The sequence below is a fragment of the Mirounga angustirostris genome, unplaced genomic scaffold (assembly GCF_029215605.1).
Source record: "Mirounga angustirostris isolate CCGP_5_RB_7025 unplaced genomic scaffold, mMirAng1.0.hap1 SCAF_8, whole genome shotgun sequence".
Taxonomy (NCBI): domain Eukaryota; kingdom Metazoa; phylum Chordata; class Mammalia; order Carnivora; family Phocidae; genus Mirounga; species Mirounga angustirostris.
Genome location: NW_026991716.1, coordinates 145,068,660 through 145,096,310, shown reverse-complemented (window position 1 = coordinate 145,096,310; position 27,651 = coordinate 145,068,660). Strand labels below are relative to the sequence as shown.

At 57.0% G+C, this 27,651-nt stretch overlaps 1 protein-coding gene across 2 annotated transcripts; it reads left to right on the top strand.

The window, feature by feature from the left end:
* THBS2 (thrombospondin 2) lies at positions 1 to 27,074 on the top strand. 2 transcript variants are annotated; one of them, XM_045865906.3, is made up of 22 exons: positions 1 to 449; positions 3,075 to 3,147; positions 4,579 to 5,135; positions 6,320 to 6,404; positions 9,077 to 9,273; positions 10,883 to 11,023; positions 11,576 to 11,672; positions 12,661 to 12,831; positions 13,056 to 13,232; positions 13,927 to 14,100; positions 14,455 to 14,582; positions 14,653 to 14,805; positions 15,223 to 15,441; positions 17,319 to 17,426; positions 18,032 to 18,191; positions 18,861 to 18,979; positions 19,555 to 19,789; positions 20,877 to 21,104; positions 21,517 to 21,788; positions 22,322 to 22,419; positions 23,697 to 23,836; positions 25,065 to 27,074. In XM_045865906.3, exons 2-22 carry the CDS (start codon positions 3,096 to 3,098, stop codon positions 25,070 to 25,072), a joined length of 3,519 nt encoding a protein of 1,172 aa, XP_045721862.1. In that variant the 5' UTR covers positions 1 to 449; positions 3,075 to 3,095; the 3' UTR covers positions 25,073 to 27,074. The 2 variants fall into 2 exon arrangements, with proteins under 2 accessions (XP_045721862.1, XP_045721861.1); XM_045865905.3 differs by having other exon boundaries at positions 4,576 to 5,135.
* The last annotated feature ends 577 nt before the right edge of the window (positions 27,075 to 27,651 follow it).

Below are 27,651 nucleotides of genomic sequence, written 5' to 3'. Positions count from 1 at the left end.
ACCCTGGAACTTGCGATCTTTCTCTTCCGCAAAAAGGGGAGTTCCAGACAATCTTGCTGGTTGTATTTATAGCATTTTATTTCCTGAGAGAAGACAGGGAAAGTGAGTGCTTGCTCCCCCTCTTGCGAGGCTCCTCCTCTGCCGTCCCCAGCTGGAGGGCCGGCCGGAGCGGGGCGGTACCAACACCGTGTGCCAGGTGCGCAGAGCGGAGGGGGATTATGTCACTCCTTCGAAGGATGAATTAAACGTGCTTCCTCCCGTGTCTGACTGACAGCACCACCCAGGAGAGCGGAGCATATAAAGCAGCCGCTGCTGCCGGGCGGCCAGTGAGGTGCCGACCCCAGCTCGTCTGCAGGGACGGCTGAGCCTCCTGCACGCCGGAGACCTGGTCCTCTGGACCCGGCCCCCAGCACCGCCTCAGCCCTCGCCTCAGCTGCTTCACGTGCCAGGTAAGAACTTTATACAACTATTCAAAAGTCATTGCATTGTACTTTAATTTTCGGAAACGGCGGTTTGGTTTCTGAGAAGGGAGAAGGAGAAAGTGCCACATAGATTGATAATGTGAGGTGGGGCTCGTCTGAGACCCCGTCTCCCCGCTGCGAGCAGAGCTGACGTGAGCCAGCCCCGGGGAAGCGTTCTGTCTGCAGAGCTTGTGCGGGGAGCTTCCTTGGCAGTCGTCCTGTCTGGCAGTCCTCGTGACGCTCACGCGTGTACCTGCCTGCAAGCCTGGGCACAGGCTCGTGTTTTCAGCTACAGGGTAAGAAGCTCCCACAGTAGTGTTTGTCGTGGACGGGGCACCATGTGGGAGGTGTTCCAGAAAAATCCTCCTGAGAGAGTGAAAACACGATCAGAGAGATTGTAGAGGCTCCGACTCTAAACATCACTAATAGCTCAGAAGTGTCTCTGAGTGTTATTAATGGATAATGGACCAAGTGGGTGAGGACCCTGGAATCCAGCTGTGATTGCAAGTGGGGGCCAGTCTGCACAGGAAGGTCCGGCCCGGGAGTCCCTGCAGGAGGCTTCCGTGTGGCTGGGCGGGGGGCTCAGGGCGGGGGGGCTCCTACGCGATCCTGTCCCTCCTGACAGACGGAACTAGAGTTCACTTAGGAAAGTTATTGCTGCTTTGATTGCTGATATAAAAGAATTGTAAAAGATCTTTATGTGTTGTAATTGCATTCTGCTGCAGAAAGTCTTTGAAAGTCTTTCTTTGGAAAAAATAGAGCCGTAAACACACGGAGAGTGTGTGGAAGTCAAGTGCCCGGTGAGGACAGCGTGCGTCTGTGTGTCTGTACTGTGTGTTGTCTGGGACACAGCATGTAGTAAGTGGGGCGACTCTCCCGGCCAATCCTGGTCTTGCCATGACTCCGTGAGACCAGATGTGACCCCCTCACTCATTTGGCCAGAGTGCCGACACCCGGTGACACTCTTCTTTTGGGGACCAGAGGTTTGGTTTTGTTAGTAACAGAGTTCGAGTTACTCTGGTTAAGTCGACACTCAGGAAGCTGGGCCTCCAGACCTCGAAAAAGTGCATTTTGGAGGGAGCCCACCTTTGCCAGAGCCAGCCGTCACCCCGTGTCTGCAGGAGACGGACAGCACGCATCTGGTCGAGGGGACACGGGGGGCATTCCGGAGGCACTCACCACTGTTGACACTGAGACCACTTACGGGTGCTCACTGAGTGCCGGGTGTCCTTCTGAGTTCCCTAGAGCGCTTCCTCGGGACCTCAGCCCTTCGAGCAGCCGGATAGCGGCATCCCTACTGTGCTGGAAAGTCACGGAGAGAGTGGTCCAGGGGACAGCCGTGCAGGGCGTTCAGCAAACGCCTGCGTCCACCGTGCTGCGCCCACCTTTTACAGTACGGACTCACTTAGCTCAGTTCTCCCCGTGACCCTGTCAGTGGACGCTTCAAACGACCGTTCTTCATTCGGCAGGTGATGAAGCTGAGGTGGGAGGTTGAGTAGGCCCGCGTCGGTGGCACGGCCTGGAGCCCGCTGTGGCCCGCCTCCTCGCAATGCGCGGCTGGAAAACAACCAGGCCCGCGGACGTGTCTGTGGAGAGGTTGCATGCCGCGGAGTCCAGACTCCAGAGGGCCCCGAGGGGCCTGCACAGCCGCCCCTGCTCCTGGGGCACACTCCTCCCTCCCAGGAGCACGGATGCTTCTAGTTCACCAGATCCTTCTGGAGAGGTGCTGCTTGGCTTCCTTCAGCGCTGAGCTGCTCAGGAGCTTTGCTCTCCTCCGAGGGGAGGGGCTGGGGTCTCCGTGCTGGCTTGGATCCAGAGCCCGAAGCATCCTACTGCTGGGAGGGACCTCCGTGTCCCATGTGCCGGCACGCGAGGCTGGTGCTGGAGCACCAAAGCGGAGCAGGGGTTAAGAGCCGAGCGGGCTTCTGTCCAGCTCTCCTGAGTTCTGGCCCAGCGTCTGCTGGTCTGAACCACGCCAACTGAAAATCCTCAAGAATGGAAAAACAGGCCTGCAGGAAAACAGAAGAGCCGAGTAAAAGTGATTGCTCAGTAGAATGCTATGTTTTTTTGTGGTTATGATACACCAATTAAATTTACTTCTCCTGCACACAGTTAATATTTATTCTATTTAAGTCATGCACAACTTTTGTTTTCTTGGCTATTCACTCAAAGATGTCTTTGTAGATGATTTTCTAAATAATGCTGATACTTTCCTAAATTCATGCTTCCTGGGTTTAAGTCTTGGCTGCACTTCACACCAGCAGCGTTGCTCTGGGCAAGCACTTTAACTCTTCTGGTTCTTCATTTACCCATCTGTAAAATGGGATGGTAATAACAGTATTTGCCTCCTAGGTCATTATGCGGATCAAATAATGTGAATACTGAGATCGTGATTAGCACAGTGCTTTGTCAACACATGCTACTCCAATAAAAACTAGCTACAGTCAGGAGAGCCCCCTTTGAAAAGCTAATTTCTTATCTAGCATTTACTTCCCACAAATCCACTTGTTTTTGATTGTGATGCACAAACAGTTCATGTGAGTGAAAATTCCAGCCGACACGGAAAGTTGCTGCTGTGTGTACCTGTGTAACAGGGGTCTGATTCCTCCGTAGGGTTCGGCGGTGGACGGCAGGATGCTCTGGACGCTGGTGCTGCTCGCCCTCTGGGCCTCGTCTGGCATGCAAGGTGAGTGTGGACAGCATCTCTGGTTGTTGGGGCTATCGGACCCCAGCAGGTAACGTGACTGCCATTCCTTAGAACATCCAGAACTTTCTTTTCAATAAATATTTACTTACTTTTGAGTCCACATAATAAAAAATTACTTATTTTTGGAAAATCTAGGTATTAGAGAAAAATACTCTTTCACCTAGAGACACAACATTTGCTGTGCACATTTAGCCTTTTTTTTCCCCCATGCTGCATTTGTAAGACTGCAGGTGGTTGGTGCTTTAGAACTCTTTTATTCCCACTTTTTCCCTACTTGAAAATATATCATAAATATTTTCCCATGTGTTTATTTTCATACAACATGGTCTTTAAGGACTGTATAATGTTCCATCAAAAGATAACCCTGATAATTTTTAGACCAATCTCCATCTACATCATTACTTCATTATCATGAGTATAAATGATGCCACCAGGAATCCAGTTGTGAATAAATCTCTACTAGTATTTGTGTTTATATCCTTAGAAAAAGTTCCAAAAGTAAAATTGCTGAGTCAAAGTTTTGAATTATTTTAAGGATTTTTGATGTATTGCCAAATGGCTCTATTAAAGGTGGTAGAATTCACACTTGGATCAGCAACACTGTGAATATAATGTTTGAACTTGCCACGTAGTAGATGGAAAGCTATGCTTCGTTTAAAATTTCTGTTCAGTAAATTATTTTCAATTATTTAAACTGTTAGATTTTGGGATGGTCCGATCACTTTTCTTTCCAGTCGTTCAGATGGTGACTTAAAACCATTGATTTGCAGACTTGAGACCCACCACTGTCTCAGAGTCTCAGAGCGAGTCAGTAAGTCTAGCAGAATATACTTCTGCAAAATAAAGAGATACAATGTAACGTGTGTAAGTCACATGATCTTTATGGGAAAGCAACATGTAGTGCATCCATAGCAAGGACCGAGGCCCATTTCCTTTGCAGGCTTGTTTTCTGGGCAATCAAATGGTAGAGACAGGGCCCCACCTACGGTTCGGATCTGGGTGGGAGAGCAGGAGACGGATTCTGGAAGGTGTGCGGAACCCACCTTGGGGCAGTGCTTCCTCCCCCGAGAAAATCTGGCTGTGGAGAATGCCAGCTAATCTAGACAATGTGCTCGGTTTACCTTCTGGTGCACGCTCCCTGCACAGTCAAGGATGGAAGCAAGATCTGTGACCAGCAGCTGTCTCGGGGGCCCCCTTTCGGGAAGCAGCCCGGAGAGAGAGGATAATGGTTTTACATGAAAGCTGCCATTAGCACCCTGATAGAAAGGGAGGGGAGCCCGGGGACACCCCAGGCCACACGGACTCAGTCGCACATGAAATCACGGTTTGCTCCCTGCGTGTAAAAATCCCCCCCTGGGTTCCCGCTCGCCCTGCCTGCTGGTAACCTCCCTGTTCTGTCTGCGCCAGCAGCCAGTGGCCAGGACGAGGACACGGGCTTCAACCTTTTCAGCATCAGCAACATAAACAGGAAGACCATTGGGGCCAAGCAGTTCCGGGGGCCTGACCCCAGTGTGCCTGCCTATCGCTTCGTCCGCTTTGACTACATTCCGCCGGTGAACGCAGATTACCTCAGCAGGATCGCCAAGATCATGCAGCAAAAGGAGGGGTTCTTTCTCTTGGCCAGCCTGAAGCAGGACCCCAAGTCCCGCGGCACGCTCCTGGCTCTGGAGGGCCCCGGCACCTCCCAGAGGCAATTCGAAATTGTCTCCAATGGCCCAGCAGACACGCTGGACCTTACCTACTGGATAGATGGCACCCAACACGTCATCTCCCTGGAGGACGTGGGCCTGGCTGACTCCCAGTGGAAGAACGTCACCGTGCAGGTGACCGGGGAGACCTACAGCTTGTACGTGGACTGTGACCTGATTGACAGCTTCACGCTGGATGAGCCTTTCTATGAGCAGCTCCAGACAGAAAAGAGCAGGATGTACGTGGCCAAGGGCTCTTCGCGAGAAAGTCACTTCAGGGTACGTACGGCAGGGTCGCGGCAGACGCGTGAGGCAGGGGAATGGGAGCTGGGAGCGGACCAGCAAGGGCCTGTCTGCTGGAACAGGTCAGGCCCAGCCTGGGAGACACACGCCACCCTGTGCAGATGCGCAGAGACATGCACACAGAAACGTCACGTGTGCATATGCACACGCATGTACACACTCGCACACACAACCACACACGTGTGTTTACCGTATGCATCCACGTGTGGGCACACCAGTACACACACACATATGCCCAGGTGTGTGTGCACGCCTTCCTCAGCCATAGACAAGCAGAGCACGTTGTCCCAGGTGTGCTTTCTTACCTGTGCAAACGGTCACTGGTTTCCAGACTGAAGACAGATTTGATGACCAAGGCATCAATGTCCTGGCAATCCCAGGCTCCGTATGTGGAACCCACTGCCTGCTCCCCGTTTAGCACTGAGATGCTGGGGAAGCAGATTAACAGTCACGCTTTTTAGGAAAAGGGCTGTTGATTTATGAGGGGATAGCTCCATGTGCATCTTAAAATACATTCATGTTGAAGTAGTTTTTGGAAGATCTTTCTACAGCCACAAGCGTTTAGAACCACAGGGGCATCAGGGCATTGCTCTCCTCCAGACCTGCCTTCTTTGGAAATCAGTGTGTCTTTAAATTCAGTTCTTTGAGTAGAAGGCTAGAGTCCTCACCGGTCGTTGAACGAGGCTCTGGTGGCCGTCAGGAAGGTCCTGTGGGCCCTGCCGAATGAGCTGCTGACTGCTCACGGGGTGGAAGGCACTCTCCCCTTTGAGTGACCACGTCTGTGATTAGACCACGGGCACTTCTGAGACCATTAGCCAGAAACCAGGAGTCAGCCGAGTCCCCTGCCGAGGAGGCGCAGCCCAGAGCACCCGACCGGACGTGTTCGGAAGACAGAATTAGCACACGTGTCTTGGGGCCACCCCCCTGTCTTCCTATGTAAGATCCCGGGTCTATGCTGCGCTGAGAGCAAAGCTTCAGCAGTAACGGACGCGGGATAACCCAGGATAAAGAGAGCTTAAGCCTGCAAGCGTAAAAGCACGGAAGGAAATGTTCTTGCTATTTAAAGATCACACCTTATATTTTCAAAATGTCACTTGGCTCAGCCTCAAACATCTGATGTTTGTCCACTGCTCTATTTCTCTCCTCATGTGTATTTCCAGGGTTTGCTGCAGAATGTCTACTTAGTGTTTGAAAATTCAGCGGAAGATGTTCTGAGCAAGAAAGGTTGTCAGCAAAGTCAGGGAGGTAGGTGTGCTTTGGATAACATTTCATGTTTCCTTTCTTGTCTTGGATGGATTTCTACTATGATATGTGTGCGTTGTGTGTGTGTATGTGTGAGTGTGCATGAGTCTTTCTGTGTGTATCTGTGTATATACATGTGTGTACATGTGTGAGTGTGTCTCTGTGTGTGTGCATGGGTGTGTGTACATGGGGGGTGCTAGTGGGGATTTAAGAAAAAGTATTCTAATAAAGTGCCATTATTGTCTTTGAGTGAGTTTGCTGGTCAACTTAGACATGCTGACATCTGCAAATGATAAACTGCTTGAACGATTAATTTTGAATATATTTTAATAATCCAAAATAATCCATTTTACAAGCCCAAAAGCCAATCCCTGCATTTTAACAGGAATACATGCAAATTTTCCAGTCTATTAATGTGTGAAGACCATCTCTATAAGCTAACACCACAGATATTTGCCCCACGAGGTTCATGGGGGTTTTCTCACGCTCCTCACAGCCGTTGACAAGCCCATTGATGAAAACATCTACACTGTTGGAACCATTGACAGATAATCTCACGTCGTGTGTTCATTGCCTTTTGCATTTGCCTCGGGCTGTAATTTGACAACATGTTCTTGAGCATTTACTTTATGAAGCCCAGTCTGCTGGGCTCTTTAAACTCAATGTCAGTGCATCTTCAAAATGCCTCTGGGATGGGCTCGTTTGTTTTTCAGTAAAGAAGCTGGGGCTCCGGGGTCCACGGCTGCTGGGTGTGACTACCCGTGGGCTGGACGCCCACCGGGTCTCCTAGCTCAGGTTCCCGTGGGTTATTGTCATTGAGACCCTTCTTTGTGTCAACTGCACAGTCTGACACATAAATCGTTCTCTTACGATCGATGTGTGGAGAGTGTGGAGGATGTGATGTCTAATGCTCAACGGTGGCTCTGTGACCCGCACTCCCCCGAGCTGGGAGCGGCACTTGGCCTGTGTAGGAGCCAGGACCCTGTGTGTCTGCCCTGCTGGCGCTGGGATCGCCACTCGGCCAGCCGGGGGTCACCTCAGAGGCTGTGCAGCTATCCATCTGCACATTTTCCATGGAGGGTCAGTGAAGTACAGGGCAGGAAAGGAATTCGGAGAGTGATTTTTAGCCAGACAGTGGAGTGGAGAGAGCTTGGTAGTGCTTGCCCCGTTACAAGCTCCTTGTTTGCAGTAGCCGCTGGGGCTCAGACCTCATCCCCTGCGTCTCCAGCCCAGCTAACTTGGCAACTATTGGTCCCTGTGATTTAAGCCATTGCCTTTTTTGGGGGGAATGTGGTCTTTAAAAAGCAAAAAGTTCAGAAAAACCTAGGATAGTAAACGGACATCTGACACTAACCGCGTGGGAAAGTTCCACAGACTCAGAGAAAACAGAGTGGTTCTCGGGGTGCCCTGACTCGAGGGGGCTGCGCTGTGTTTACGGGAAAGCTGAGCACCCTTCCAGGTGCTGAGCCCCGCGGGGTGTGGAGACCCTTCACCCTCGATAGCAGGAGAAGGGGACTCTAGTCTGGGTCCCAGGTCTACCCACAGGCGACCCTGCCGTGCGTCTCGTCAGAGGGACCGGGCTCTGTGACTGTAGGGTGTCCCGTCCTGAGGAGCTGCTCTGGGGTCTGTCTGAAATCAGGCGGTGGTGGGCCACGGGGCACATTCGTGGGTGCTTCACTGTTTTTAATCTGATACCCGTGTGCAGTGAGTGGTATGTTTATGTTTGTGGGGTATGTGCCCCGTCCAGCCAGCAAGGTGGGGGAGCTCCCAAGGTCAGTGTGATTGGGGCAAGGATTTGTGACCGAGTAATAAAACTTCAACAGCGAGAGGCCCAGCAGAATGATCGTGTTCGCAAGGTGTAACTCAGCAGTGAGATGCCGAGAGATGCAGGGCATCTTACTCCCGTGACACTCACGCGGTGGGGGGCACGGCCACGTCTAGGCCGGTCTGGCTTCTGTGGGGGACGGCCCCTCTCTCTGGACTGGCCCAAGTCCGTTTCCAGTTTGTGTCCTAGCCCGTCCCGTGGTGGGGACCCCAGAGTTTGTGCAGCTTACAGGGGCAGCGAGGGGGATCCCCTGGTTGAGTGTCTGAGGGATCTGCCCTTCCCTCCAGGGGACGCCGCAGGGTGGACGGAGAGAGGACGTGAGTGTGAGGGAGGGCTGGTGAGGTCTGACAAGCCGCTGATTAGCGTGAAGACAGCTGAATCCGCCTTGATGCGGAGCAAGTGGACAATGTATAGAGTGTTTGGAATAGAAAAATGGGCAAGCGAGGAGCTTGGGGGTAGGCCGCGGATTTCCCGAGAACACATGGTGGGAAGCAGATCTGATGGGGACGGAAGAACGAGACTGTCACAGGAGATCGCCTCCTCTCGTCAGAGTCCCTTGCGGGCGCAGGTCCACCCCATGTGCGTGGACAGTAGCCAGGCTCCGGGCTTCCGCTCCTGCCCTGTTCCTGAGCGTCACTGCTGCCCGGCTGGTGGCCGTCCGAGGCGCTGTTGGCAGGTGTCACCAAGTGGGCAGAGTCCTGTTTTACCAGCAAGGCCGTGATGGACGCGGTGCCGTCACTCGCTGTTCTTGGGTGGGCCTTGCGCCCGCGCGGCGTGGGCCCGGCCTTCTCCGTGGCACCACCTCCGCGTGGCCAGGCCGCGCTCACCGCCGTCCCTGTGCTTCCCGCAGCTGAAGCCAATGCCATCAGTGAGACCACAGAGACTCTGCACCTGAGCCCGCAGGTGGCCCCCGAGTACGCGGGCCCAGGTGCGCACAGGAGGCCGGAGGTGTGTGAGCGCTCCTGTGAGGAGCTGGGCACCATGATCACCGAGCTGTCGGGGCTGCACGTCATCGTCAATGAGCTGCACGAGAACCTGCGGAAAGTGGTGGGTGCGGGCCGGCCGCTTCCTGGGGCGTTTGGCGGAGCCGCGGGCAGGGATATGGGCAGGTGGGGGGCAGAGAACTCTGAATCACTGAGGCCCACGGGCTCCACGTGCTCAGGACGGTTCTCAAGCAGGGGACGCTCGTGTCCCCAGCAGATTCAACTTCTGAGGGACAAGGAGGTGCTTTTGTGGAAAGTCTGGGTGCGGCGAGGACCAGCTGTGGAGGTCTGGGCCGTAAGGACACGGGCAGGAGGTACCCGCCAGGCGCCCAGCATATCAGGGAGAAAGCAGAGACTCGGGTGACGGGAGCCAGCCCCCCGCGATGTGCTCTCTGCTGGCTCGGGACGGGAACATCGTGGCGCCCACGAGAAGGGAGACAGGCGGCAGAGGGGACGGTCTGGAGGGTCTGCAGGTCTGGGGTCTCCTCCTGCCTGGAGAGCGGCTCAGTGGTGGGGGGGTGCCCGTTCTCACCCTCTGCCCCCCAGGAAAGGGCCCGGAGCCACGTTCCGACCGTGGCCCTGGATGGGGTGGGGCCAGCTCAGTTTCCACTCTGTGGGTGGTAGAGACAACGTGCGTGGCTACGGGGGCTCGTGGCAAAGGCTGGGCGCCTTCTGGAAACTTCCAGCGTGTATGTGGCCCTGGGGTAGGAGGGAGGCAGGAGTGCCAACCACGCCCACCCTGCGTGGGGCAGGAAGCTGGGACTCGGAGGCAGGAGGCCTGCTCTTGTGGGCACTCTCGCCACGCGAAGCGAGAGTCTTCCCTGGGGGCGCTGGAGGCCTCGCTGCGCAGACCCGGGAGCCACCCAGGCAGGAGGAGATGAAAAGGGCTTTGGGACAAGTTTGCTGAGCTTGGATTCGGGGGTGGGGCACGTGTGACCTCCCCGAGACCTCATGGACGGAGTGTTTCTGTGCATTCTGGGGCAAGAGAGGACCCATGCTTCCCCTGCTGGTGTGCGGCCTCGAGGCCGAGGTCACAGGCTGGGGATTCTCAGGGGGCTGTGACCCCACCCAGAAGCCCCTGCGTGCAGAGGGAGCCCACAGTGCATCAGTGGGGGGAGCGGCAGAAACACCTGTCGGATGTTTCACTTTCACTTACTTGATTTTGTTCAAAACCTGATCATTCTTCTAGTCTGTAGCCCCAAGGGAGCAAGAATAAGGTCTGTGCGCATCCTCGCCATTGCATTCTCAGACCGGGCCCGTCATTTCTGGAAGAATGTGTGAATTCACAAATTGGGTGTCAGTTTTCAGTGGCGCTTGGCCGGGAGGGTCCCTTCCCCATCCAGCACCGCCGGCCGCCGGGCCCCGAGGTGCGGTCGGCCCCAGGGCTGGAGCCCCCTGGGCAGGCGTGCAGCGTCCGCGAGCTCCCGACCGTCTGTGAGGTGATGGCTGCAGGCCTGCCTGGCTACGGTCGCTGCCGCGTGACCCTGCTTGGGGGAGGTTTCACGTCAACCAGGCGGCTGTGTTGCCCACGCAGAGCCTCCCGCAGGGCTGGCGGCTCTAGCCCAGACCGCGGGCGCTCTTCGGTCAAGGAGGCGCGTTCTTTCTGGTCTGTGAGCATGGTGAGTGGGTACGTTGTATCCGTCTACGCTGAAACATTCCCCTCAACCTTCCAGTCGAACGATAACCAGTTCCTCTGGGAGCTCATCGGTGGCCTGCCTAAGACGAGGAACATGTCCGCTTGCTGGCAGGACGGCCGGTTCTTCGCGGAAAATGAGACGTGGGTGGTGGACAGCTGCACCAAGTGCACCTGCAAGGTGAGGGGCGGGGACGCTCCTCCTCTCGGGGGCCCTGCGCGGGGTGGCCGCACCCCCAGTCTTCCCTGGTGAGCCCCAGAACGTGTGCAGCTGCCTCAGAAGACCCGGTGTGGGGCCGTGCGGGCGGCGTTGACCGTAAGTAAGGCTCCAGCCAATCCCACCGCCCTGCACAAAGGAAACCGAACTCCACGAGGTGAATGACTGTCCCACGGGGGGCGGAAGGTGGCCGGGGTGGAGCCGGCCAGCGCGTGTAACTCCAGGCGGGCGGCTCCGCAGAGTCCGGAGGTGCAGGTCACTGCCCACATGGTGATAGGTACCTTAGCCTCTTCCCCTTGGTCAGCGGTCCCCGTTTCCACTGATGGCGGCCTCGGGGTCCACGGTGCTCACAGACCTGGCCCTCCTGCCCGTGGTGCGTGGATGGCCCGCCTTTATGTCCCGTGTCTGTGATGCCAGGACGGACACAGCCATCCTCCTGGCCCTTCCCATGCAGCGCTCGCGCCAATGCTTGTTCTTTTAAAGGAGTGTTACACGGACCCCTTTCTCTGCCTGCAGAAATTTAAAACCATTTGCCACCAAATCACCTGCCCCCCGGCCCCCTGCGCCAGCCCATCCTTTGTGGAAGGAGAGTGCTGTCCGTCCTGCTTGCGCTGTAAGTGCACGCGAAGCTTGGGGCGCCACCTGCTCTCCTGCTCTGAGCCTGAGGCTCTACCTGCAGACCCGCCACCGGCCTGGGGCCTCGCACTCGGGAGCAGGAGAGCTGCAATCTGCCCACTACACGGGGTTAGTTTTATGGTTGAAACGGACAATATTAAAGTAGACCGTGTCCGTGTGAGTGCTTGACGCGCCTTAGAGCGCGGCGAGAGACGACAACACGACCCCGAGAGGCAGGGCCCACGTCTGACTAGAGGGAGGCGCTCCACGCTGTGGAGAGTGGGCTCTGTGGCCTTATTCTCGTCTGGTTTCCTGCTTTCTGGGACGTTTAATCCTCGCCAGGCACGACCGCGGGGAAGCAGTGCGTTTTGCACTCACCAGCCAGATCTCTCGAAGGAGGTTACTGTCTTTCTCTTACTTACAGATTGTAATTCACTCGGAAGAGTTTCTTTGCAGGAAATTGCCTTTTCATTTAACTGGTCCCGATTTAAATTATTTGGGGCTAAGTTTGGTGACCTGTAATTTCAAGCAAATTGGAACATTTCCTTATCATATGTAACTCAGCAGTGGAGGTTAAAATGGAAGCAAACTAAATCTTAGTAAGTCCCATAAAGCCCCGTGTAGGCATGATTCTGGACTCTCTCCTGTGAACCATCCTAAGACATGTGTAGGCACCCCCCCTTCCCTGACACGGGTGATGGGTGGGGCTCAGCACGCAGATGGTGGACCCCGTGGTCTCTGTGGTGCTCTGCGGGCATCCCCATGTGCCTCTCCATCCCGCCCGGGAAGGCAGCCCCGAGCGCCGACCCAGGTGTGGACGTCAGGTCACTGGGGTGAGCCCCACCGGGCGCCCGGCTCGGGGGAGGGTGCACTCCGCAAGCCCGCCTTCCCCAGCACACAGCTTCTGCCTCGCGGGCCCTTCCCGGGCCGACCCGGCCCGCGGCCACCCTGGGCGGAGGCTTGACAGGCCTGTGCTTCGCCCGCAGCGCTGGACAGCGAGGAGGGCTGGTCCCCCTGGGCAGAGTGGACCGAGTGCTCCACCAGCTGTGACTCGGGCACCCAGCAGAGAGGGCGGTCCTGTGACGTCACCAGCAACACCTGCCTGGGGCCGTCCATCCAGACGCGGGCGTGCAGCCTGGGCAAGTGTGACAATCGCAGTGAGTGTCGGGCGTGGGGCCGGGGGGCGGGGTCGGCGTCGCCAGCCTTTGGGTCTGGGGGCCTGTGGGGACAGGCTGCGTTTCTGGGGCCCCTCAGGCTTGACCGGGGGCTCCTGCGGGGTGAGGCTCCTTCCCCTGCTAGTGCTCCCCGCCCCCACCGCTGTGCGTGAGCGAACGCCAGGGCAGCGGCCACCCTGACATCCTTGTCCTTGTCCGTGTGCTAGTCCGGCAGGACGGGGGCTGGAGCCACTGGTCGCCTTGGTCGTCCTGCTCAGTGACCTGCGGCATCGGCAACATCACACGCATCCGGCTCTGCAACTCGCCGGTCCCCCAAATGGGGGGCAAGAACTGCAAAGGAAGTGGCCGCGAGACGAAGGGCTGCCAGGGCGCCCCATGTCCAAGTAGGTGGGGTGAGGCAGGGCGGGAGCGGGCGCTCGAGACAGTGGGGACCCGGGCTCCAGGACCAGGCCACCCCTGCCCGGCAGCATCGGGACCGGGATGGAGCCCTCGAGGTGCCACCGAACTCTGGCTGGCTCCTTGCTGGAAGCGGGCTTTGGGGTGAATCTGATCGCTTGCGGGCTCTGACCTTGCCTGAGCTCATCCACGATTCAGGGAACATCAGCCAGAACCGTGGGAGCTGTTTCCGCGTGCCCTTTTCTGGGGGCCCTGTGGATGGCCCGGAACGGTGGGTCTCGGGGACGGCTTGCTGCGCAGCTAGACCGGGGGACAGGTGCCCAGAGACCTTCCAGAAGCCCCATTCATGCCCTGCACGACAGCCCTCGGAAAGGAGAATGCAGGGAGCTTCCTCTCGCTTTTAAGCTGTCCATTAAAATGAACGTGAGCTCTTCCCTGACTAGGTGCCCCTGCACCGCAGGGCCCTGCCGGCGGTCAGCTTCCACTCCCAGCGCCCGTGTGATTTCTCTTCCCGGGGGTGAAAACCACCCTAACCGAAATCCGCCGTCGGCACTACCCCCGAGCTTAGGGCCACGGCACACGCTCTTCCCGAGTTTCCAGCCCTGTGTGGAGCCCCCGCTGCACCGGCTCTTCCCGCGGAGGTCGCCTTCCCCACTGACGCTCTGTGCTCTCTGCTTGCAGTCGACGGCCGGTGGAGCCCCTGGTCCCCGTGGTCAGCCTGCACCGTCACGTGTGCCGGCGGGATCCGGGAGCGGACGCGCGTTTGCAACAGCCCCGCACCGCGGCACAGCGGCAAGGACTGCGTGGGGGACGTCAAGGAGCATCAGATGTGCAATAAGAGGAGCTGCCCCATAGGTGGGTGTGCGGGCGGGGGCAGGCATACCAGCAGAAAAACCAAGGGCGGAAGAGTAGGAAGACAGAAAAGAAAGGTCGGCTCGCGCCCTGACCCTGGCGCTCTGCCGCCGTGCTCGTCAGCGTTCCTATGTGAACACGGGACGCGCACGGTGCAGAGGGAGCGTTTGCGTGATGACAGCCATCGTGCCCATGTTTGTACCGTCCAGGATCTAGTCTTGGAGGTGTGACTCTGCAGGGCGCCCCCGGCCTCCCTGAGTAGCTCAGTTTCCTGCAGCTGAGCCCCTCGGGGCGTCCTTCCGCACGTGGCTCGGGGATCGCGGGCCCCAGCTAACCCGCCTGCGTCCTCCCACGCAGACGGCTGCTTGTCCAACCCCTGCTTTCCCGGGGCCCAGTGCAGCAGCTTCCCCGACGGCTCCTGGTCCTGCGGTGCCTGCCCCGTGGGCTTCCTGGGCAACGGCATGCACTGTGAGGACCTGGATGAGGTGGGTGCCCGCCCCGGGGGAGGGGCGCCCGCGGAGATGGGGACGGGGCTCACGCCTGCCCATCCCGCAGTGCACTGTGGTCACGGACGTCTGCTTCGCCACGAGCAAAGCCCACCGCTGCGTCAACACTAACCCGGGCTTCCACTGCCTGCCATGCCCTCCTCGTTACAAAGGGACCCAGCCCTTCGGCGTCGGCCTGGAGGCGGCCAGGACCGAGAAGCAGGTGAGCAGCCCGGCCCCATGTGTGCTGCGGAAAGGCTGTAAATCTGTCGGCAAGAGCCCAGGGCACTGGGCAGAGGGGGTGTGGAGGAGAACGGGCGGCCTCCCTGGGGCAGGCGGAGGGCCATGGGAGCCTGTCCACCACCCCGACAGGACCAGCGGGGGATGGGGGGAGCGGAGCTTTCCTGCAAGGAGCCCGAGGACAGCCCATGGTCACCTGTGGGTTCAGACGTCTTGCCGCTGGGGAACACCCCCAGAGAGCATCACTCCGAGTCTCTGGGTGCCTGCCCGGCACCTGCTGTCCCTGCAGCACCGAGGGGGGCCCTGCACCCCTGCGCTTGTCCCCGAGCACCCACCTCTGACCCTGCACATGCGGGGTGGAGTCTCCGTGTGTCCTCACCACGTGGCCCTTTTCCCACAGGTGTGTGAGCCTGAAAACCCGTGCAAGGACAAGACCCACGCCTGCCACAGGCACGCGGAATGCATCTACCTGGGGCATTTCAGCGACCCCATGTACAAGTGTGAGTGCCAGACGGGCTACGCGGGTGACGGGCTCATCTGCGGGGAGGACTCGGACCTGGATGGCTGGCCGAACAAGAACCTGGTCTGTGCAACCAACGCCACGTACCACTGCATCAAGGTGAGGGCTGGGGCGCCGGACCCCCAGGTGCTGACCCCCGGGGGCTGACTCTGCAGGTGCTGACCCCGCAGGGGCTGACCCCCAGGGGCTGACTCTGCAGGGGCTGACCCCGCAGGTGCTGACCCTGCAGGTGCTGACCCCCAGGGGCTGACCCCGCAGGGGCTGACCCGCAGGTGCTGACCCACAGGTGCTGAGCCCCAGGTGCTGACCCCCAGGTGCTGACCCCTGGGGGCTGACCCCGCAGGTGCTGAGCCCCAGGTGCTGACCCCCAGGGGCTTACCCCGCAGGTGCTGACCCCCAGGTGCTGACCCCGCAGGTGCTGACCCGCAGGTGCTGAGCCCCAGGTGCTGACCCCCAGGGGCTGACCCCACAGGTGCTGACCCTACAGGTGCTGACCCCACAGGGGCTGACCCCCAGGTGCTGACCCTGCAGATGCTGACCCCCAGGGGCTGACCCCGCAGGTGCTGACCCCCAGGGGCTGACCCTACAGGTGCTGACCCCGCAGGGGCTGACCCCCAGGTGCTGACCCCCGGGTGCTGACTCCCAGGGGCTGACCCCTAGGTGCTGACCCCCGGGGGCTGACCCCCAGGTGCTGACCCCCGGGTGCTGACCCCCAGGGGCTGACCCCTAGGTGCTGACCCCCGGGGGCTGACCCTGCAGGTGCTGACCCCCGGGGGCTGACTCCGCAGGTGCTGACCCCCAGGGGCTGACCCCCAGGGGCTGACCCTACAGGTGCTGACCCCGCAGGGGCTGACCCCCGGGGGCTGACCCCCAGGAGCTGACCCCCAGGGGCTGACCCAGCAGGTGCTGACCCTGCAGGTGCTGACCCCGCAGGTGCTGACCCCTGGGGGCTGACCCTGCAGGTGCTGACCCCCAGGAGCTCTCGCAGGGGCTGACCCTGCAGGTGCTGACCTCCAGGGGCTGACCCCACAGGTGCTGACCCCCAGGTGCTGACCCCCGGGGGCTGACCCTGCAGGTGCTGACCTCCAGGGGCTGACCCCGCAGCTGCTGACCCTGAGAGCCTCCCGCAGGTGCTGACCACCGGGGGCTGACCCCGCAGGTGCTGACCCAGCAGATGCTGACCCCCGGGGCCTGATCCTGCAGGTGTTCATCCTGCAGGTGCCTCCTGCCCCCCACCTATCCAGGCATTCCCATTTGGGGCGGTTGTGGCCGTTTGGACATAACTTATGGGTCTAAACAACTGGGAGCTCTGGGTGGTTCCAGCTGCATCCTCAGCTCCACATGGCTCCCTTTCTTGAGGTGGTGACTTGCTGGAGAGCGCTTGTGTTCCGTCACATTTGTGGGACTGGGGGGGTCTGGGTGTGATGGCACCGGGGAGCCCTTGGCTGGCTCCAGGCGTGGCCCGGGTGGGTCTGGTCTGCTTGGAGGCCACCCGGGGACTTCTGTGGTGCACAGGGGAACAGACCTGAAATGCAGCTCAGGTTTGAATTAGAGCATTGTTGGAGTCAAACAAAATGACTTCTCTAATTAGGTCAGTTATGCACATCTGTGAAGAGCTCACCGGGGAGATGATTTGGACTCTAGCCTCAGTTTCTGAGTGGGTGTCCACACCCGACTCCTGGCGCCTGTGGGCTGGGGAGGGCGCGTGAGTGCGGCTCTGTGAGCCGGGTCGCAGGGAGGAAGGGGCCCGCGGGCTCGGCCCTGCTCCAGGCTTCCCGAGCGGCGGACCCTCCCGCTCCTCGGGTTCCTGCTCTCATGGGGCAGCTTCCCGGGGGTCCTGGGCGAAGGACGCAAGCTTCCCTGTCTGGTGGCAGTGGCAGCAGGACGGCGTCCCTGCTGAGGACGGCTCCCGACCCGGATGGCACCAGTGGTGCCCCCTGAGCGTTCTGTAACTCGTGTGCATCCTGTGCTCGCAGGACAACTGCCCACTGCTGCCTAATTCTGGGCAGGAAGACTTCGACAAGGATGGCACCGGGGACGCCTGTGACGAAGATGATGACAATGACGGTGTGGATGATGAGAAGGTGGGGCCCGCGGGGCCACTCTGGCCTCCGGGGCGGGCGGCCGGGGGGACAGCCCCGCCCCGGGCCCCATACATGTCTGTGGCCCACATTCCCCCCACGCGACGCCGCATGGCAGGGTGCGGGCTGTGGGCGACACGCGGTGACCAGCAGTGCGTCGGGCCGTGGGCGCTCTGCTGGGACGGCTGCAGTAGTCCAGCGTCTTGCTCTGCTCACAGGGCCGGCCCGCTCCTGTGGGGGCCGGGGAGGAGCGCGGCTGGCCCACCAGGCGGCATGCGCTTGCCTTTAACGCAACGCGTACTCACTAGCGCTCTCTGAGGAGGGTGTTGCTGGACGTGCGTGACGTCCCGTGCAGCCCAGCGGGACAGGCCACCGGTTCCTGATCATGGCCGCCCCCACCCGACCCCCGCGCCCCCGGCTGGGTCCTCATGCACCAGCGCACTCACGCTGCGATGTACCTGCTCTCACCACGAAGCACACGGCATGCCGTCCTTGTCACAGGGAGGCAGATGCGCTGGGCTGGCTGACGGGCTCCGTCTGGACGGCGTGACTTGCAGCCCAGCGCAGCTCCCACGCACGTCCCGACTCCTTCCCTTGCGTTTCCGTAGGACAACTGTCAGCTTCTCTTCAACCCCCGCCAATTCGACTACGACAAGGATGAGGTTGGGGACCGCTGTGACAACTGCCCGTATGTGCACAACCCTGCGCAGATCGACACGGACAACAACGGCGAGGGGGACGCGTGCTCCGTGGACATCGACGGGGATGGTCAGTCCTGCTCCTGGCTGTAGACGCGGGTTCGCGACCGGGCATGGCATCGTCCTCCCGTGGGCGTGGTGTGAGCTGGCCGCACGTGCGGCAGGCGCGAGATTAAACGGTGCTTAGCTGTTCCCGCGGGAGCCCAACCTCACCCGACCCGTCCTTCTTGGGGCCCGCGGGGGGTCGCCCGCCTCAGGACCTCCCTTCATAGAGCTGCAGACGTGGCATCTTCCTTCTCGTGACCCAGGGCCCTAGTCCCACGCCCTGTGTCCTTCGCGCTTACCCCTGTCAGAGCCCCAAGAGTGCAGTCCCATCTCCTCACGAGATCGCACCTCTGAGACATGTCTGAAGGCAGCGCCTGCCTCCCTGTCCGAGGATATTCCCCCCATGCCCTTACTTCTAACAACTCATGAGTCGGCCGTGGCAAAGCTGCCCACAGGGTCCCCCAGGTCACGTTCCGCCCGAGAGGCTGGTGCCCTGGAAGGGGGCTCTAGTTTAAGCTCAGGGGATTTGAACTTTAATGGGGAGTCTGACATATGTTCTTCCACGAATCCGATAATATTTACACTTCACCATAATCTTAGGTCCTTTTGTGTGAAATAAAAGTTTGTCTGGAAGTTGCTTAGTGCAGTAGGAAAAGCCCTGTGCCTTTTCCGTTTTCCCCTGGAATACCCACAGATGTCTTCAATGAGCGGGACAACTGTCCCTACGTCTACAACACTGACCAGAGAGACACGGACGGGGACGGTGTGGGCGATCACTGTGACAACTGCCCCCTGGTGCACAACCCCGACCAGGTAACCGACCACGTGCTCATTGGCTGTGTCCACGGGCAGAAGGGGGCCCGGGGACCTTATCAGCCGTAGATAGATGTGTCTTCGTGGCTTATCCGTTAGCTCTGCCAACAAGTGACAGCAGAGACTTTTCAGTAATTTTAATTGAAAACATTCTGAACTCAGCACTTCACTCTCGTATCTCGGTGGCCGAGGGCCAAATGCGTGGGTGCCTTCGCCGCCCTTCCTGAAGAGACTGTGCCTCCTTCCACTTATCTTCCCGTTTCCCTGAAGCAGACATGGGAACGGGCTTCTCCAGGTTTGCCTTCGGAAGACACCGAACGAAATGCATCGCGGTTGTGCCTGGGATATCCCATCGCAGACGACGTCAGAAAGGCACTTGGTTCTGTGGCGTTCATTCTTTCTGGTCTTCTTTTCGTGACGTGAGCCTGTGGAGAGCAGTCGTGGAGGGTGGAGCGTCCCGAAGCCGCCCCTTGACGCCGACAGCCCTCCCCGGGGCTCAGCCGCTCACATGCACGAGGCGGCCCAGGCCTGCACCCTGGGTGAGCACTCAGCATGGGTCCTGCTCTGTCCCCCAGACCGACGTGGACAATGACCTCGTGGGAGACCAGTGTGACAACAACGAGGACATCGATGAGGATGGCCACCAGAACAATCAGGACAACTGCCCCTACATATCCAACGCCAACCAGGCCGACCACGACCACGATGGCCAGGGCGACGCCTGTGACTCGGACGATGACAATGATGGGGTCCCCGACGACAGGGACAACTGCCGGCTGGTGTCCAACCCGGGCCAGGAGGACTCGGATGGTAGGTGCCACGCGGGGAGCCCATGGCCCAAGTCTGGGGGGCAGGGGCCACAGCTACTGGCCGTCTCTACAGAGAGGCTCCCGTTACAGACGGGATGAGGTGGGGACCTGGTGTCATGACAGTGAGGGTTGGGACTTAGTCTTTTGAGGGCAAAGCAAGCAAAAAAAGGTGGGTGTGAACTATCAGGAAAAGGGACTGGTTTTCCAGGCAGCTGACCCCACCCAGGGGGCCGCCACAGGATTGGGGCCCCAGGGAGGGTCTCCAGTAGATAATGAGGAGCAGGCCGTGCTCGGGGCTTCTGGGGGAGCGTGAGAAACTGGCGGCAGGTGCGTGTGGCCCTGCCTGGCCTCCAGGAGCGGAGACGGGGTGTGGGTCCCCCCCGAGCCACGCGGATGTCTTCAGCGGGACACAGGAAGCCTGTCTGGACCCACGGTGCTCCGCTCAGGCTGCCCTGTGGGACGTGTGGGGGGGAGGGGCCGGCTCACCCAGAGCGCGCAGGGCTTTCCCGTGTCCTCATGCATGCGGGTGTGTGCGCCTGCGTCCCCCTTGGTGGACGCATGTTACTGGTTCCCAGAATGTGACAGGAAATTAGCTGAACTTGGTACCTTTTTCTCCTTCTGAAGCAGTCGGCTCCCAAACGAGCTAGTGTAGGAAGCCTCCATCGGCCTGGGGGTGGTCATGCTTACTGCACACGGGCCGCTGTGGGGGCCGCAGTCCCCCACATGCAGCCGGCGGTCTGGGCCTGCCGCGCACCCCCACCCCTTCTACCACCTCACTGACAAGTCGATAGAAGCTTCCAGAAAAAAGAACCTCCCCAGGGCAAGTCATTTATAGAGTAAGAACTCTGCTTTAAATCCGAACATCTGGGGCAGGATGATGAAGAAAGGTCGTGATAGAAGTTCCGAAAACTACCAGAAAGCAAAGCTGCAAGTTCAGCTTGGCATTCTAGCTGACAGCCCCCAGGCCCCACGGACCAGTGTCGAGTGGGGACCCTCGGGGCATCCCAGCGAGCGTGTGAGGACGCTCCAGAAAGGCCGATGCCAAACCATCTACTGTTTCCTCGTTCTCCTGCTTGTCCTGGCGGCAGGGGACGGGCGTGGGGACGCTTGCAAGGACGACTTTGACAATGACAGCATCCCAGACATCGATGACGTGTGTCCCGAAAACAGTGCCATCAGCGAGACTGACTTCAGGAACTTCCAGATGGTCCACCTGGATCCCAAGGGCACCACTCAGATCGACCCCAACTGGGTCATTCGCCACCAAGGCAAGGAGCTGGTGCAGACGGCCAACTCGGACCCTGGCATTGCTGTTGGTGAGCCTTGGAGACCCGCGCCGTCCTCGGTTCCTGGGGACAAGGTGCCCAGGGAGCACGCGGGAGGCTCGTGGGGCGGATTAGGGGGGTCTCTCGGGAGTCCCTGTCCTTCCACATCTGCCTAAACGGTCTCGACGAGGGACTGGGGAGTCACCCATTTGGAATTTCATGTCCGGTACGCCCTTTATTTTATGGATTTGGTCCATGAAATGTTCCATGATACAGTAAAGCTCAGCTAACACTGTATGTGGGGTCTGAACATATCAAATCCCACACTTGTCAGTCACGTCCGGGTCTCAGACCCCGAGGTGAACCGTAATATCTGCACCCACTGACCCCGGGCTAATCCCGGCCTTTCCCTGAAGGCCGTTTCCGACTGAATCCTACCACTGAATGTTTCTCTGGCACCCAGGTTTTGATGAATTTGGGTCTGTCGACTTCAGCGGCACGTTTTACGTGAACACCGACCGGGACGATGACTACGCCGGCTTCGTGTTCGGCTACCAGTCCAGCAGCCGCTTCTATGTGGTGATGTGGAAGCAGGTCACGCAGACCTACTGGGAGGACCAGCCCACCCGGGCCTACGGCTACTCTGGCGTGTCCCTCAAGGTGGTGAACTCCACCACGGGGACCGGCGAGCACCTGAGGAACGCCCTGTGGCATACTGGGAACACCGAGGGTCAGGTGAGGACGCCCAGGCAGCCGGGCGCCGGGCCCTTGGAGTTGGCCCGGCAGCCACCATGGGTTCTCAAGAGAGCAGGCTACGCTCCAACCAAAGATGCCCCCTCCGTGTTGTCATCAATTTTAACTCAAGTTACGCTGGTTTTAACCCTCTTTTATGGAGAATCTACCTGACTAAAGATGCCAGGCCTGGTGCTTTTATAAACGCAATTGATGATTCTCTCGTAGGTTAAACACATTTCTAGAGGTAGGGAGAACTGGGTTTTAAGGTTAGGTGTTTTGCTGAAGGCCCCGTGTTGGGGCAGCAGAGGATGGAGACTCTGAATCCGTGGCTCTTAGCTCGGGACCACACTGCTCCCTGTCAGTGGATTCGAGCCATACGAGGGATTTAGGCCTTGAAACCCATCCGTCAGGCTCAGGGCTGCCAGAGCTGCAGGGACGGATTGCAAAGTAACGTCTTTGTTTCCCATTCGGCGCTGCGAGGCGTGGTCAACACCCAGGCGCCAACTGGACTCAAGACGGATGTGTTTCCGCAGGTGCGTACGTTATGGCACGACCCCAAAAACATCGGCTGGAAAGACTACACTGCTTATAGGTGGCATCTGACCCACAGACCCAAGACGGGCTACATAAGGTGAGAGTAGCTTAGCGCCAGCTCCTTCCCCCAAGTGACTTCCCGCTGCAGGAGTCTTTCCATTGGGAGGCAAGTCTGAACATTAAAGACATATCAGCCAGTGGGAACTCTAACTCATATGCTGTCCTCCGGTCTCTTCCGCTTCACGCTTTCTATCCTGCATCTTCTACTGCACATCACTTATTAAAAAAATCTACGGAAGAGGAGAAAATCAAACTTGTCTTATTCATGTAACTCGGAGGATGATGAACATCTTTCCTCCTAATGAATGTTCTGGGCAAGGGACAGAAAGTATACATTATTTTTTAAAAGATTTTATTTATTTATCTGTTAGAGAGAGACAGTGAGAGAGGGAACACAAGCAGGGGGAGTGGGAGAGGGAGAAGCAGGCTTCCGGCTGAGCAGAGAGCCCGATATGGGACTCGATCCCAGGACCCTGGGACCATGACCTGAGCCGAAGGCAGATGCTTAACCAACTGAGCCACACAGACGTCCCCAGAAAGTGCAAATTAACTGCATCTTTGCAAAATTAACATGTTCTTCGTTCAGAGAACAGATTCATAGTTATTTCTGGTATGTGAATGGCTGAATTTAAAACACATCTTCAAATAAAACTTTCACAGATATCAAGCTAACAGTATTTTGCTCTTTTGGCATGGCAGCTTTTGTAATTGATTTTGATGAAAACAAATGTGAATGATTTAAAATTTTTTTTTTTTTTTTTTTTTTGCAAAGTTAAGCTTGGCTAGAAAGGGCAGGGCTGGGTTGGATTCTTCACGGAGGCCAGGACTGTGTGTCTGCAGCGTGAACGAGCAGACCAGGGCAGGGAAAGCACAGACGCGCTGTCTGGGCGTGGACTTTCCTCGCCCACGTGCCGCCCTCCTGTCGGGGGGGGCGGGGGCTTAGCGCACGTAGTCCTGCTTCGGGCACTAGGGTTGAGCCCGTCCTTGTCACCATGCAGTCCCAGCCTAGGGGGCCGGTGCAGGTGAGTGCGTGGCTTCGACACCATGTGCAGGCCACGGGGAGGGTGGCCCGGGTGGTGGGGACCTGGTGCCCAGGCAGAGGGGCTTGGAAATGATCCTCCCTCCGCCGGGCGGCTGTCTGGCTCTCGGAGCTTGGGACCAAGAGCTCTCTGACTGTGGCTGAGGGGCCAGTTGCAGCGAGTGGGGGGTCGTGGACCCGTGACCTGTTGCTGCTGGCTGGCTATGTGAAGAGAGAGCTGACCTCCCACCCCCGGCATTCACGCCCTCTTTCTTTCTCCTGCGCTCTGTTTTCAGAGTCTTAGTGCATGAAGGAAAGCAGGTCATGGCGGACTCAGGACCAGTCTACGACCAAACCTACGCTGGCGGGCGGCTGGGTCTGTTTGTCTTCTCTCAAGAAATGGTCTATTTCTCCGACCTCAAATATGAATGCAGAGGTGGGTGAGAACACCATTGTGTGGGCGGCACAGAGAATGGGGAAGGGACATGCATTTTAACTTTCCTTTTATAAACACAGCACATTAGGGCAATAAGCAACTGTTTTGTTTGGTCAGCTTTTTTGTTTGTTTGTTTCATTATCTGTTTGTTTTAAATTGAATGTGAATTCCTTTGGTAGAACAAACACTTTCCAATTATTCACAGGCTCTGCCTATTCACATTGTGCTCTATCCTTTAGCTGTGTACATTTTGTATACCTTCTGGACCTCTAATGGCATTTTAGATTGTTACCTTTGCTAAAAAAAGGGAAAGAAGGAGGGGAGGAAGGGAGGAAAGGAGGAAGGAAGGATGGAAGGATGGAAGGAAGGAATGGAGGAAGGAAGGGAGGAAGGAAGAAAGGAAGGAAGGAATGGAGGAAGGAAGGGAGAAAGGAAGGAAGGAAGGAAGGAATGGAGGAAGGAAGGGAGGAAGGAATGGAGGAAGGAAGGGAGGAAGGAAGGGATGGAGGAAGGAAGGGAGGAAGGAAGGAAGGAATGGAGGAAGGAAGGGAGGAAGGAAGGAAGGAAGGAAGGAAAGAAGGAATGGAGGATGGAAGGGAGGAAGGAAGGAAGGAAGGAAGGAAAGAAGGAATGGAGGATGGAAGGGAGGAAGGAAGGAAGGAAGGAATGGAGGAAGGAAGGGAGGAAGGAAGGGATGGAGGATGGAAGGAAGGAAGGAAGGGATGGAGGATGGAAGGAAGGAAGGAAGGAAGAAGGAGGAGGGAGGGGAGGGAGGAAAGAAGCAGGAAGGGGGATCTCTGCAGTTATCTCTGGAGGAATGTATTTGAATCACAATATTGCAGACCTGGAAGGCTGCTCCCATCTGGTCTGGCCCCATACCTTCATGAGTGCGTGAAAATATCCCCTCCTACTCATGAGGTCAGTGAGGCTCCGAGGTACCTCTCAACAATCACACACTGAAAATTACACATAAAGCGAGAAAGGGAACATGAGAACGTTGCTTCTGGTGGTGTGTTTTTTTTTTTCTGTCGGTTGGGTTGTCTTTCAAGACATGACACGTTCCCTTCCTTCTTTCCATGCATGCATCCAACCATTCATCCACCCGTCCATATTGTGGATTTTTAAAAACTTAAGATGATGTTTTAGGTTACAGGCAGAACAAAATAAAAGAAAACGAAACCCACGGTCCAGCCGTCCTAATTCCGCTCATTGTGTTTTCTTTTTGTAGACGTCTAAGCAAGACTTGCTGTACTTCCAGACATGAACTGTAGATGCTGTTACCTAGACCCCACCGTGTGCTGGTGCTTCAGCTTCTCTGTCTTTAGCAGCAGCTCCTGTCCTTGATCTTGACGTCGAGGGTCGTTCACCATCATCGACCCCGAGCCCAAGCGCCTTCAGAGGATCAGTGTTGGTGGACATCCAGCCCGCTACAAGAAGGCAGCCTGATGACGCGCGAGGCTTTCTGTGCAGTGACACTTGAGCATGGCATTACGTCGTTTTTTTCTTGTTTGTTTAAAAAGAATGACGTTTGCATAAAATGTAATTACTTATTGTATTTATGTGTATATGGAGTTGAAGGGAATATTGTGCGCAAGCCATTGTCATAAATTAAGCAGGAAAAATATTGCTCCGTGACGTTCAGTGCTCGAAGCCATTTCCGTTCCTGGGTTAGAGCTGCTCTGCGGTAGCCGGTGGTCCCGTTCGGTTTACCCCGAGACGGGGCCGCTGGAGTATGAAGTGCCGTGGGGGCAGAGAGGGCAGGAGACCGGTCGCACGCGTGGGGAGCCAGCCCTCTAATCGGCACACTAGCACTAATGACGAGAACAAACGGAAGCCCCTCCCCGCACACCCCTGTCCCCCACGGGAAGCCCGCATGCTTGGCAGAGGTGCAGCTGTGCCTGAGAGGGGCCCGCCTGCAAAGCGGGGCTAGCGTGGGTCCCGATGTGGGCCCAGCAAAGCCTCCTGTAGGGCGGCTGACCACTCCCACCCACAGGCTGGAGGGAACGCCGCCGCTGTCCCCTGATTTTGCCTTCTCATCGCCGGCTTCCTGCTCGAGCTGCCTTGCCGATCTCTGCTACCGGAGAGCGGACCAGCGGACGGACACATCCACAAACGCGCCTAACATCTACTGCTTATTCTAGGCTTCGAAACGATGCCAAAGTGGCTTTTACCTAATCTGGCAGCACTTTCCACCAAGGCTCCAGTTAAAACTGTTTTGCTAATATTTATTAAATGACTAGATGCAGCTTCATTCACCAGTAACTTATTTTAAATATGTCAAGTTACACATGTCGCACAATTACTCGGAATAAACATATAATGCATATATGATAATATAAAGATACAGTTATAACAAAATACCTTCCTGTCAAGATACAAGCTTTACAGCAATATGTTGTCATGATAAAGCATGCTGAAAATGGAGGGGAACAGGTCAGTGAGAGTGAAGAGTTCGTAATGGAACCTTAACGGATACTGTTGTCCGCAGCTGTAAGTCGGTCTTCTTTCCCGTTGCCTGTCTGCTGTACGTAGGATTTAAGACTTGGAATGCTGAAGGAAAATCAGCATAAGCCTTGCCAGACACACCCATTAAGCAGTCATACAACAATAGACACAAGTTTGTGTGTGTTTGTTTCCTGCCTTAAATTGCATGATCTTCCTACAGGAAATATTAATCTCACTCCGCATAAGGGGTTTAAGAAGAGAAGTTTGTCTTGTCGGAGGTGGGCAAATCTTTCTCCCCTTTCTGTCGATGGCGATCTCATGTCTATGTAAAGTACAGAGGATCCATAACTTTTGTCTTAACTTGCACATTTCATTCGATAAAGTTATGTTTGTTGCTTCCTTCGAGGGTGATTTTTTGTTTTGCTGCACTTTTCTGTAGAACCGCGTCCCCAGGACAGCAGGGTGTGGGAGACCGGACTAAATGTAACGGTCGTGGAGACCACGGAGGTTTCTGTGTTGGCGTCCCTTAGCCAAGCAGCACAGTTCTGTGGGATAATGATGTGAATATTTAGAATGTACCATAGTTTTTTTGGTAAATTATTTATGTTTTTTTGAACAAACTTCTCTTCCAGATTGATGAAACTTCATTTGTTCTGCCAAAGACTGTAAATATTTATTTATTTGTTCACATGGTCAACATTTCACCGCTGAAACCCTGCATTTAGCTAGAGCCTCATTTTTATACTTTAAGGATTAATAACAGGAAATAAATTGTACAAAGGTTTTCTATAAATGAATCTCTCTCCCTTTTTTAAAAAGAAGTAGCAGGGTTTCTCTTGGGGGGAAGGAAGACAAACCCCAACAGGGGAGCATTGAGCTCGTTTGGTTGCAGGTCGTCCCGCTGCCTTTCTGAGGTGAAGGTGTAGGTTTGGGGTCCTCGTGGAGAAAACAGCTCCGTTTAGGGCCGACCTCACAGGTTCCGTCGGCCGCCAGAGCAGAGCACGACATGGTCATCAGGCGCCCCTTCCTCCTGCGGCTCCTCCAGCAAGCACGGGAGAAGAGGCGCACAGTGGGTTTTGGCTAGCATGACTGAGGTGATTCAGGGGCACGTTACCACATGGGAGACCCCCCACAGATGCAGCTGTATTTCTCTGAGCTGTTCCCGATCCAAACTGAGACAGAGGAGTGCACATCAAATCCGCACACACACACGCCGCGCCCCGTAGCAAGAGGTGTGGGGTTTCCGAGCATTATGGTTGAGTCAAACAGAGGGGGAAAGACGGGGCAACACGCACATTGGAGCAAGAAGGTGCAGGACAGGCCGTCTGGGGAGACGGGACGGGACAAAGCCCTGCTTTGATCTGGGGGGT